The 13,074-nt window shown below is 43.6% G+C and overlaps 1 protein-coding gene across 1 annotated transcript in view; it reads right to left on the bottom strand.

The window, feature by feature from the left end:
- Positions 1 to 12,113, bottom strand: part of LOC144084621 (ankyrin-3-like) — a 62,147-nt gene extending 50,034 nt beyond the window's left edge. The window contains exon 1 of the mRNA XM_077613219.1: positions 11,619 to 12,113. Coding sequence (XP_077469345.1) covers positions 11,619 to 11,741 — 123 coding nt within the window. The 5' untranslated portion in view covers positions 11,742 to 12,113. The remainder of the gene's footprint in view (positions 1 to 11,618) is intronic.
- Positions 12,114 to 13,074: the final 961 nt, after the last annotated feature.

The following is a 13,074-nucleotide window of genomic DNA, read 5'->3' as shown; positions in this document are numbered from 1 at the left end:
CCCCTCAAGCGAACCTGCTAGCCCACCGGCCCGTCACCATTCAGACGCTCATCCCAACCTCGTGGGCGTGCGTCCCACTCAAGCGGCCGCCAGTGGCGACGGATCCGAAAACAATATAAAAAAAAGACGGCGACGATAGCGTGGCTCGGTGAGACCGCGGGGATGGAGAGTGGAGGAGGCAAAGATGAGGAGGATGCTGATGAGAGGCTCTCGCCGATGAGCAAACAAAGCACTAAACCATTCTCCATGCTCAGAGAGAAAAAAATCCCCCCTTTGCCCCCCCAATCGGTTTAGCCTAGCGATGAAAGCACCTTTAAAGCGTGGAGGGAAGCCCCTCCGTGACTTACCATGACAGCCACGGATTCTCCCTCCTTTTCCGCCTCCTTCCCTTTCTTCCTCACCTTCATTGAGTCTGCAGTAGGAGGAGGAAGAGGAGGAAGAAGATGGCTCTTTGTGGTCGCGGAAATGCCAGCTCGGGGAAGGCAAAGTAGACTGGAAATAGACGCTAGTGCAAATCCTGAAACCAAAATGACTATGGCGGGATGTGTCACCCCACCCACCCTGGGTTTTATTATCCCACCCACCGACCCTGGTTCCCTCCCACTCTCCCTGCCTCCCCTCAGCATGCGAGTCTTTGTCAACCCGCTTATCAGCCGTTTTTCTTCCCCTCAACAAAGAGCGTCGTGTGTGCGTTTGCATTCATCCAGTTCTACTTGGACGGAGAGGGATTTTTGTATTTTCCGTAATGTCATCCCGCAGAAGAAAAACAACATCAGACTGTTCGTGCAGGGTGTCTACCCTCCCCTTCCCCCACCCAACCAAAAAAAAACAGTCAATGGGGACACTTTAACAGAGGATTAAGAACACTTTCTCTCTGGTATTAGGGACACCCGCATATTCCTCCCACCTCTCAATACAGAGGCGGTTCTAGCTAATTTTGCGCCATGGGTGGACAACCCTCTCGCCCCCCCTCCCAACACCCCAAAGTACAAACTGAGTCAAATGTTTTTTTTTCCGAAATTGTCACGTGATTATCAATGTTCCTATTTTTATCCCCTATAAAACTGAAAAACCAACATGAAAATAGCCACAAACCAATCTAATCTCTAATCCAAAATTAAAAAGTCATCATAAAACAAAGACAAAAAACATTCGAGACCAGCCACAAAGTACTCGTACTTTGACTTCCCAGAACTGCGGCTCGCTAGCGTAATTACCGTCGCGCCACACAGAAAGATAACACACTCACGGAAAATACAGGTTTGTAAAAGGTGGACCTGATCGCTATCTGCTTGCGAGGGAAAACAGCGGCGTGATCAAGCGGAACACCAACACCGTTGCTAACATATATTTTCAAAGAGGGGGTAGTAAACCTGTGTGTGGTAGGTTTTTATCTCAGTGGGCCACCCGGAGCAGATGACAAAACTGGGAACTTGTGGAAAAAATACCATCAAAGTTTCACACAAAAAAGGTATGCCTTTTGATGCCTGCTCACAATAGGGTGCATTTGACCCGTGGGAAAGGCAAAAAAAAAAGACGAGTGCTATATAATGCTCCATGAAGGTTCACCTCTTTCCTTCTAGTATGATATCTATTGAGCACATCACTCACACGTAGGATGGAACGGCGCCACTTGCATCACGGGTACATTTCAACGCTCTTAGTCAGCGCGATGATGTGACATTTGGAAGCGGAGCCAGACTGACCGAGAGAGCCACAGATTCTCCAAACTCACAAGTAGGCGACTCCAAGTACACGATTGGTGAAACGCAGGCAGTCGGGCAACCCCCATTCACGGTAGTGGACTTGTATTAAAAAAAAAAAAAAAAAATAGGAGAGAGAGAGAGAAGAAGAAGAATGCAGCGTTGCCATGGCAATAGCAGCAGTGGAGGACTACTTATGGGAAAATGGTCTGTTTTGGTCACAGAGAGCCTGCAGTCATGAGGATTTAGTATAGTTGTCCGTAAAATGTAATGCGTTTTGGGGGTCCTTCAGGCACCACGGATGTGTGGTCTAAGTGCCTCTATTTATTTTGAGACCCTGCACACACAAATACTCACAATCAAACCTCTTCAACAAGGCTAACTATTTTTTTTCTTTTCCCCTCATGAATACTTTTTGCGCTTGCCCGACGTGATAAAACACGTCAATAAATATGATCAGTATAGTCCAGGGGTTAAATTCCACTGCTTCAATATTTCTTGGAATTAGCACTTTGCTGCAAGATTCTTCCCATCTTGTCACAACCTGCCTATAAATCCGAAGGCCCCGTCGGACTGTGGTATTCCGTTCGCTCTGTCCGTACAAAAGACAAGCTCGACCCTCTTGGGGGAGTGGTAAAGCATCTCGTTTTGGGCGGTTTGCATACGGGCTATCTGAATATAGGGACCACGGACAAGATTTACTGCTACTGCTGCATGGCGCTCGCTCAAGGGTATTGCTTTCCATGCTGCCACCTGGGACTTGAAACCGTTGGGAGGGACAAAAGGAGGACAAGGAGAGAAAGTGAGGAAGGAAGATGCCGGATGGAATGAGAGGAGATGCATTCTAGGATGTTCAGTGTGTCAGAAACTAAATATGGGACGTTAGCGACTTCAGATTTGGAAACGTTCTTAAACTAGGAAGTCATTTGGAATATCTTTTTACTATAACCAACAGTAAACATTCATATTCAACAGTAAACAAGCCAGTGTTCCACAGTTTTTATATTTAGTAGGGAGTCTCAGTTTTTACTTGGCCCAAAAAAAAATTTTGTGAACAGTTAGATTGTATGTAATGTACCATATTTATAGTTGTATATTTAGAGATATTTTTCAATCCAGGGGTGACAATGTCAATCATCCTCTCCATTCAGCAGTTAAACACTGGGCTCTGGTGGTCACTTGGGACATCACAAGCCTTTTGGACTTGAGTGGACAAGAGCATTAGCACTTGGGACAGATGTTACAAAATCCAAAAGTGACCAATTGTGACCCCTTTATATTAAAAAATTGTAAATAAATGTAAAAATACATAACGGCACTCCGAATGAAAGCGTGACGCGACACCCCTGATCTATAGGAACACGTGCAATTTGCTACTTTGCTTTAAAGTGATTATTCTAACAATGAAATGGGCTAAAAAGAAAAAAAAGTCAAAAAAAATATTGAAACAATCTACCAAGAGCCAGGCTGCCTCCAGAAAAGACATTAACAGACAAATAAATGAACCCACCACTGGCAAATTGACCCACTCCACTGAGTGCCATTCCAGCGTCCTCAAAAGGAATCCCGTCTCATTGCCCGTAATTTTATTAGTGTTCAGACAGGGGGAAATAAAACCACTTAATGATCTAATGTTATCATTTGCATTGTAATCAGGTTTGATGAATACACGGAAGGGTAAAAGCATGTGATCTATGTCATAGGTATTTATAGCTGTGTGTGTCACAGGGAAGGTTCAACAGCAATTGAATTCAATAGATTGGACTGTCGTAAGAATGCCACATCTCATGGAATTGTACGTAAAAACCTAAATAGCTTCAAACTGAGAATGAGAGAAGCGCAGTGACGGCTTTCAATGGACCTTTGGCAGGTACGCAGAACCCAACTGGAGCCATCTGTCCCCTGCAGACCTCCCATCATACATAAACACAAACACACACACACACACAGTCACCAGTGTAAAGAGCAAACATAAGGGTGGCTGGCAAGCATGTTAAATTTAAGGGAACATGTTGTCATCCATCTGACACCAGGCCAAGGACAAAATTAAGCCATTGAAGAAAAATGCAAGTGTCGTGGGCACAATTGTACTATCAACGACATTAATATTCCTCATAACTCTATAGAAGGGAAATAACAAAAGATTATGCTACATGAATACCAGCCAGAGCTACACAAAAATGAACAATTCAGTGACTCTGCGTACTTTGTGTTCAGTCCATCAATGTAAACGTGATGATCTTTTATGTTTTGGAAGTTAAAAAGTCAAGTTAATATCAAGTGGCAGGTGGAAGTTGCGCTCCTGCACGGCTGACAATTTAATTTGTGGGCGGAAGCACTTTTACTTTAAAGAGCATTTGCTACGTGACACTAAAATCTATGAGTGACATGACTGCGAGCGCCGCCCAACTACGAGGGTGGCCCTCTTTGACCCCACATGTCCAAGTGTTCATCCATCAAATGCAGCTTTAGCAGAACACTCATCAAGTCTAAAGATACACATAAGAAAATTGGAATAGTAAAAATGATTAGCGAGATAGTGGCAATATTGTTGTGCTGGGTGTATCCTATTACAGTTCACGTAAAGGTAGCAGGGATTATTGATCAATATCATAAAGGTCAGGGAAGATTAATGTCAATTTTATTTCTGCAATTATTAAATCAGCCGGGAGAAGACAAAAATACCAAAAAATCCAGCCCCAAGGACCAATGCGCATGCATCCAAGTTAGTGTCCTCCTCAAAAACCAGAAGAACAAAGTGAATTTTTGAGAAAATTAGAAAAAGTGATGACACGCCAGTGAATAATCATGTTTCAGCACCACGGACAACGCCACATTTGAACTGGTGAGGATAGGCACAACCAGAATTGACATCTAACCCCATCAACGGTGGCGAAGGAGCTAATAGCCGTGTAACCGCGCCATTTTGTGCCTGCCTGGAGGCAAGGTCCCGCCAAAAGTTAAAAGGTGGCTACTCGTGTCAAGACAGCTGACACGCAGCTGACAGTGGCACGCGAACACCGCGCTTACCCAAACACTCACTCAGCGACAGCAATCTTGTCAGCGGCGACCTAACCAACGACTCCACACACACCAATCGTTTTGTCTCGCCGCATCACATTCAAACGTCGTGCTGACCAATCAGAAAACCCTGAGCTTGAGGCACAACTTCAACACAACTCAACGGACAACTAAGGGTATTCATACCTCGGATGAACGTTCTGGCCTTGAGGGGTAAACCTTAACGACACTTCCGAGCGGCGCACAAACCATGGCGCCGTTAAATGAGAACTACCCGCCAACGCTTGGGGAACAACAGACATCAGTCAGTTATAGTTTACCTTTACATATAGCGGATGTACTATATCATTAAATAAAAGCAAAAAAGTTGGCTCTTGCATTCTTTTCACAGAGAAAAAAACACTTGCTCTAAACAATTTTTATAAATTGAGAGCCCGGAACATTGTTTTCTACATGTGGCTCTATTTTGAGCTCCAAACTACGTGTTTTGAAAAAAAAATGTCATTTTAGTAGTATTTGGAATGCAATGAATTGTGGAAAAAATGGGATTAGCGAAAAAAAAAGCAAAATAGAAAAATGTTTTTTTTTGCTTATAATGTGGGTTCATTGTCTTGATGGAAATGCTAAAATATTCTCGCAGCCTTCATTATGTTCACTGAAAACACGTTTAGCAAAGCAGTTTGTGAATAAGCATTGTTTTTAAAAAGAAGGCAGAGCATCTATTTGAGTGCAACCATATAAAGTGATCTCCATAAAAGCCTATTTTTATCTCTTGTGATCACACATCTTGTGCAAAATAAAGAATAGCAGTTCCACCTTAAAGCTACAATCAACCTTTTCCACATTCGATGCCATAAAGGCTGAATTCCTGCTGTAGAGGGCCACTTAAAGACGAGCCACTATAATAACGTAACCGCCAGTAGATGACAAATCCAATTATTTCATGTATTGTTCCACATAAAGCGCTGAGGCCGATGCAGTCACAACAAAAATAAATGCTAAAATACTTGCCTAGTCTTGAATGAATTTTTCAAAACGGTTTTACATTATTGGAGTCATCCGTGCATGTGACAACAGACTGGCAGGTGTTTAAGTGGCCAACTGGGAGATGGCCTCGTGGTGGCGAGGGACCGAGAAGGAAAAAAAAAAGTAATTATCAAGCAGTGCAGAGGCGATTCCCAGGGGATGGATGGCATGCCCGCACGCATGTTTGTGTCATTTCAATAGAGCGAGCGGTTTTATCTCAGAGTGTCGCCTGGCATTTATCCATGTGCAAATAAATACACAACCATGACATATAGCGAAACCGCTGAAAATGATTGTTTTATGTTTGAATGAGATGGTCAGTTAAATTTGACAAGATTCCTTCCTCTTGTACTCATTGCCACTAAAGAAATTGTTACAAAGATGCAGTATTTTAGAGATTCAATTGAACATGGCCAATAGTGTGGACTCAAAATTATGACCTTTGGTATTCAGCAATTTGAATTCCTGTGAGTTTCCTACCTTGATTTTTTGATACCGAAATACACTAACAGAAATAAACATAACACTCAACAGTAGGGTTCCAATTTCTAATCCCTTTTACAACCACATCCAGTCACCGCAATTACATCATTACAAAGTACAACTGTCCTCATAAGCATATGTTCACCATGTCAAGGTGAACTCTGTGAAGCTCAAGAAAATTTGAACAAGACTATGATTTTTTTTTCATTTTCCTGACCCACATAACACTTAAGAGTCAAATAAATTTAAAAAAAGCAAATTATTCAAGTCAAAACTGGTAAATATGCAGCAAATATGCATGAGTACTTTACATTGGAAGTTATTTGATGTCAACCGAGGTGTATCCAATGATCCCATAAACGTCCATTGGGCAATTTGGAAATCCAGGCAAGCCATATTCGCCGCAAGCACGACGAGAAACGAGTGCTCACGTAGAGCAGAGGAGGACTGGCGAGAAAGAAGCGTCTCACCTTCAAATGACCTTTAGGCTTAGCGTCAAACGGCTCCCTGACTCTCTCTTTCTGCTTATCTACACTCTTCTCTCACAGTCGACCTCCTTTTGGCAGTCCTTTCCCCGCGACTGGAAGACGCATGTCAACATTTAATGTTGAGCAGTGCAGCAAATTGCTGGATAATGTCAAATGCGGCTGACCACAACGACAGACGAGAAAACAGCAAATGCCTCCAAACGCTAGTTTCTCGTGACCTACCGAGGAATAAAAAAAACCCACAAAAACGACAACACCCGCACACCATCACCTGGGGACCCCAAAAGACATGGATCAATAATTGCAACAAGCTGTGGTTTGCCACACTGAGAACATATAGAACAATGGCCGCATGCAGTGGAGTACAAATAAATAAAAAAAACATGCTACTCATTGTAAAAAAGAAGAAATAGCAACAATAGAAGAGATAATCGGTGTCTATGTAGGCCATGATTCTATTGCATTTATGCTTAAATCCGCCTTTCCTGGATCGTTGATTTTGACCTAAATAATGAATATATTTAGACTAATAAATAAATTCTAGTTTTCTACAGGTGGGCTTCTATTCATTGAGTTGAAAAGAAAATATGCTGTAATACGATTAGATACATTATGATTCATTTCAATTGAAATTCTGCAGTCACTATTGCTTAAAATGCCTATTAATAATGAGAATTGCAAAAAACTAGGACTTGTTGACACTTTCCCAACATTTTCAAGCCCGTATCAAAATGTTTGGAACGGTAATTAAAAAAAAGATGTACAAATTGATTAAAGACCCGACCTTACGACTACAGGGAACGTATACATTTACCCCATCACGACACCCAGAATTTCACTACCGAGTAAAAGTAAAAGCTCGTTTAGCCTGGTGCATACATTGAGTGACACTGAGGAGTTCCCACAGTCAATGCAATTAGCCTAGGCACGCATGAGGACCAAATTCATTAACCTCTTTCTTTTATGAGCTACTCAGGAAGAGGAGTGGGCGGCAACATGCCCACCGCCATTGTTTGGGACACACTGCTAAGTGGATGAACACCAGTGACAACCCGACAAACAACAAAAAGGAGACAAACGTATTCAATGGGCTTTTTTTTCCTCATCTAAAGTCCGCCGGCTGTTTATTTTCCCCTCCCTCCCCCTCCCCCGGCCAAGAAGAGCCTTCTTGTTGCCGCGGTTGCCAATTTAAACATTGCCATTCTCCCACTAGGAGACGTTCCAAGGTCTCACAGAAAGGCAAACATCTCATGAGGGATGGAAGAAACAATAGTCACAACAGTCAATGGTTAAAATCATGGGATTTTCTTGTTGTCTTTGTATCTATGAAGTCGTATAGTGCACATTTTTTTAAGAAAGGAAAGTGACTTTTGATGAAGATGGAATCAGAAAGGATGAACTAAATCATGAATTTATTATCAGAGAAAATGAATTCAGCTGTAAGGAATTAGAGCAAAAATGCAATATTACTTGTTCAGCTGGTCTTTTCTCTGAGCCTAAAAGTGGGACATGGCTACGAAAAGTAAGTTTAGCATTTAGCCTTTTGCTGATGGCTTACTCTGGGACTCCCGGCTCTACTAAATGTCATCATAAAAAAGGGGGGGCGGGGGGCAGCTTGGAGAGTTTGTGAAACAGGGTTTTTCCATTTCACTTCCATGAGCACTTTCTTAACACATCTTTTAAAACAATTCACATTGATTTGAACACATTTCAGGTTTTGACCTTAGCTAATGGAGAGGAACTGTTAAATCTACAAGCACCATCTACTGTTAAAACTACAAAATGCCACAGAATGTAAGGGGAATTTTAGTTTCTTGTGCGGACCCTATTGAACGATATTTTCTCAATTCGCTGCGGGCTGCAGTTTGCACACCACTGTATTAGGAAGCCTAAATACTCAGATATTTATCCCTAAATGTCAAACTCCATCTCAACAACATCCAATAAATGCCTTTTTTTACTCATGCCAGCTCAATATGAAATTCAGCGCTACTACGCGTTGAACGTGACCGAATCAATTCCCCTGCACACGTTCTAATCAAACATACATTAACCTTGGACCCTGCAACCATTGTAGGAACTTTTATAACTTCTTCCTGGCATAAAGCGAGCGGAGAAACCCTCATATAGCAGTTTGATGCAGAGAGATTAGCCAAAGCAGCTGCTGTATGATACAAGGTTATTACTTTCTGCGATATGTGCACCTGCAATGAGGTTTAAATTTAATGACTATGTGCGGAAAACGCGAATTCATGTTTTATGATGCACTTTATTCCTTTAGAGTGCCCTGATTGTAAATACATCACTCATTTCTTTAATGGCGCATGTATCTCTGACTTTGTTGTCCTTCGCTAAGGACAGAGAAAGAGTTGGAAGGCCACCAAGCGGGAAGGAAGAAAAAAAATAAAAAAATAAAAATTCTTTCGACAACAAGTGACAAATTCCCTCACTCACCCGGGTGACTGATGACTTTGGGGTGTACCGGGTTGGCGGCATCAGCCGGAGAACATTCAGAGCTAATAATAAGCTGAGTCAAGGAGAGATAATGGCTCCTGTGGTTTAAAGGACGGGGAGTGATAGAGAGAAAAAAAAACATGTGTACCTGTCCTTTAAACTCAAATTAAGTGTCAGTATATACATGCAAAAAAAATGGGACACTAAACAACCATTGGTTATGAGTACATTCTGTGGGTTTCGCATACTTGTAAGGGTAAACACTATCAAAGGCTTTTACACACTGATTCAATGATAGAATCTTCCCATTGAGTATTTAAAAATAAATGATCAAGATTCAAGGAGATACAAAACTATCGAAATGTTAAAATGTCTTTTGGAATGGCTTGCCTCTGCATAGTTGAAAGCAATGATATAGTTGGAGATAAGGACTCGGGTACAAGGCATATGCCTGAATGGAAAACCGTAGTAGAGACTCGTCAAGATTATTGTGCGATGCGTCGGAATATGAAATTAAAAGCTCCGGGGAGATTTTACCGTAGAAATTCCAATCTGAGACAGAATCACCATAACACAGCACAAGAGGGCTCTCACCCGACACAAAAGCAACTTGGGCTCGATTATTATTGGATCTTAGTCACCAAGCGAATGATAAATATTTACATTTACACCTCTCTATTCAACAAGCAAGCCCAGTGATTGAATAACTAATAACATATCATCGGAAAATACTAAAACCGAGAATTTCAAATGTGATTAAATTGATCTATGGCTCTTTTTAGGGTTGTGGCTCAGTGAACGCCAACCCAAGAAACTCAAGTCAAGCACCCTCTGAGGTGACTTTAATCTGAGGGTATGTTCCAAAGCTGGGGTACCTAATGTTGTGTCCAGTGGCAATGATTAGAGCCGTGATGACTGTGATGTTGTTTATGCTCAGGTCAAATAACAATGGCAGCAGCATAATTTAAAACCCCGGCACTCCCCGGGCACAGTAGAGTACAGTAAATGTCATTGTTAGCGAACAAGATCCCTGGCGGTCAGCACGCCGAACGCCGCGGCTGCTTTAATTTGACTCAGTAGTAGGTACAACTGTGTCGACCAAACAATCACTTAGGTCCCGTCACTAAGAAAGTGTGCGTAGCGCCAAAATGCCAGATAAATGCAGAGCGCGCGGGGGTGATTGGACGCGTGAGCGGGGAGTCCCACGTGCGTCCTCGCCGTCATATGAAATGCGCGGTCATCAATAAATCAGAAGTGGATGCATTATACATGGCTGTCCGTGCATGGTAAGCGTGCGCACATATGTGTGTGCACTCTTTTTAGCAAAATCGAGTGCAGCGGGAAAGGATTTTTCAGTTGTTGTTGTGACGTTAAACGATATCTGTGCTGACATATATTTTTTTTATCTGTTAAATTTGAGGTTTTATTTAAAAAGGAGGGTTTTCGTTCAAAGGTTTGAACATTTTCAGCAAGAAAGTTGTTAAGTGTCCAAATTGCTCAATTATCATTCAATACATTATTTTAAGAGATATATTTTGTTTATTAGTTATTACTTTATATTTGGGGGGCTGAAATCACAAATGGGCTGGGGGATATGTAACGCAAAACTTTTCTACTCTATTTTAGTATCGTACTTTTGTTAAACATTTAACATTTTTGAAATCCTTTATAAGGAAAGTGAATTTTCAATAAACTCAACAACTGGCCTATCACAGTCAATGAGTTAATACATATTTTTATTTTTTTACCTGATTTTGATCATCTATTTAGCAAGTAAAGGTGTGTTTTTAACAAATAAATGTGAAGTTGGCCCTCACATTGGATTTTTTGAAAGCGGACCTCAGAGAAAAAAGTTTGGACACCTCTCCTTTCAATAATAGTCGAGATAAAAACGAACGACTGACAAAATCACTTCAACATAGTTTCTTGGCACCAAACTAAGATGCGTCAGAGCTATTTTTACATGAAAAAGGGTCTGATTTAAGCACATAAATAGCAAATCAGTGCAACAAAAAGCAAAGCAAAATCACGACAGCAGGCCCCAACCCAACTTTGCTTCTTCCCACAACCCACCAAAACACCAAACCGCACACAAGCGTGCACATCAGAGAACGCCGTGCAATGCCTACTTCTATTTCCCCCCCGACAATCAGTCACCCCAATGACTCTAGGAAAGAAATGCTACTTTACAGCGATAGAAAATGAACACAGGAACCCAAAGGAAACCCGTGGCAGGTATGGAGGACACGTTCAGGACGGGAGAAGACGCCGGCGCGAGCGCGACGTAAGCCTCGTATTTAAATGGACGGCGTGGCATTAAAGTGGAGGGTCGGTGTTAAGTGATTAGCAGAGATTGGGGTGACCTCCAAGCGCACCTTCCACGAGGACGCCGAGAGAGGGAGAGCGACCAAGGGTCGGGGTCCAGCGACGCCGGCCGCTTTACCTTTCTCTTCTGCTCGCGGGACATGGCTCTCCTGCTCTTCCTTCGCTTCTCCTTCTCATCCTCCAACGCATTCACATCCACTTCCCCCCGATTCTTCTTCAGCTGGGAGGCCGCGTGAGCCATGACGGCCGACGGCGCGCCTCACCTGAGACCCCGGAGAAGTTGGACGACGTTGGCCGCGGCGGACGAACCCGGGGTCCCAGGGCGAAATTTCGGGGTAGAAAAGGAAAGGGGGGGAAAGGGAAGAAAAATGCCCTCCTTTTGAAAAGGAGAACGGAGAAGCGTAGGCTCTCTCTTTGGGGCTTTGGGCTCAGTTATCCTCTTTGCCCTTCCTTCCCGCCGCCCAGGTCCGCTCCCTCTCTTCTGGACTTCAAAGTGACGGACCCGGCCGAGTCTTCTTCGCCTCCCTCCCTCCTGAGCCGGGAGGTGAGGACGAACCCAGTTGGAGGGAAGAGCGGCGGCGGCGGCAGCAACGACGGCGGCGGCGTGATCATCGCCGGCGCAGAGGTGGATGGAAGGAGGGAGGCGGTGAGGGGGAGAGTTTGACAGAGAATGGAGGGCGGGCGTGAGGGGAGCGGTTACCACGGCAACCAGCGTCTGTTTCGCTCCAGCCTCCCAAATGGTCCTAGATACTCCGTGCCGCGCACGTGCCTCTGTGTGTGCGTTGCGCGGGTGAGAATGAATGAAATCCAGGCGAAGGTGAAAAGCAGCAGCTGGCGCACACACTCAGAGTCATCCAAATACACACAGTGCCCTCTAAATGTATATAATACACATATAGATATAGCGGCCGATCCCTGCATGGAGTTTTTGTATGTTCTCCCCTGGGCTTGCGTGGATTTTCTCTGGGTACTCTACTTCTCTTACTATATCCCAAAAACATGCATGGTAGGAGTATGAACAGTTGTCCATCTCCTTGTGATTGGCTGGCCACCGATTCAGGGTGTCCCGCGCCTGCTGCCCGTAGTTGTTTGGGATAGGCTCAAGCACCCCCATGATCCTTATGAAGATAAGCGGTTCGGAAAATTTATGTTGAATTTCTTCACATTAGCGGATTTTTGTTTATTTTTTTCTATCGTGTGTGTGCCTAAGAATTTTAAAAAAAGAAAGAATTAAAAGGTGGCCTATTTAAAATGTCCTTGACAGTCGCTGTGCTCACCACGACAGACAGACCAGATTGGCGGCACGTGTGGCGGCCATCTTTGCGTCCGCGTCTGCACGCGTGGCGTCGCAGGGAGCTTGACCGGGTCCTGACGCTACCATCAGGCTGCCCCAGCGTGCGCCTGTTATTCTCACAGCACGGCGAGCACACGCGGTTTTAGCGCGTAGTGAGATTATTAGGGAAAAGGTGGTGGTCTGCGATGAGCCCCCGTAGACGCGTAGCTGGTGGACACCCGTGAAATTCCCCTTTCTAAACTCCAAACCGATCACCCCCTCTCTAGTTTCCTTTCTTTTC

Source organism: Stigmatopora argus, chromosome 11 (assembly GCF_051989625.1).
Source record: "Stigmatopora argus isolate UIUO_Sarg chromosome 11, RoL_Sarg_1.0, whole genome shotgun sequence".
NCBI lineage: Eukaryota > Metazoa > Chordata > Actinopteri > Syngnathiformes > Syngnathidae > Stigmatopora > Stigmatopora argus.
Note: the sequence above shows the minus strand (reverse complement) of the source record. Positions and strands in the feature narration are given on the sequence as shown.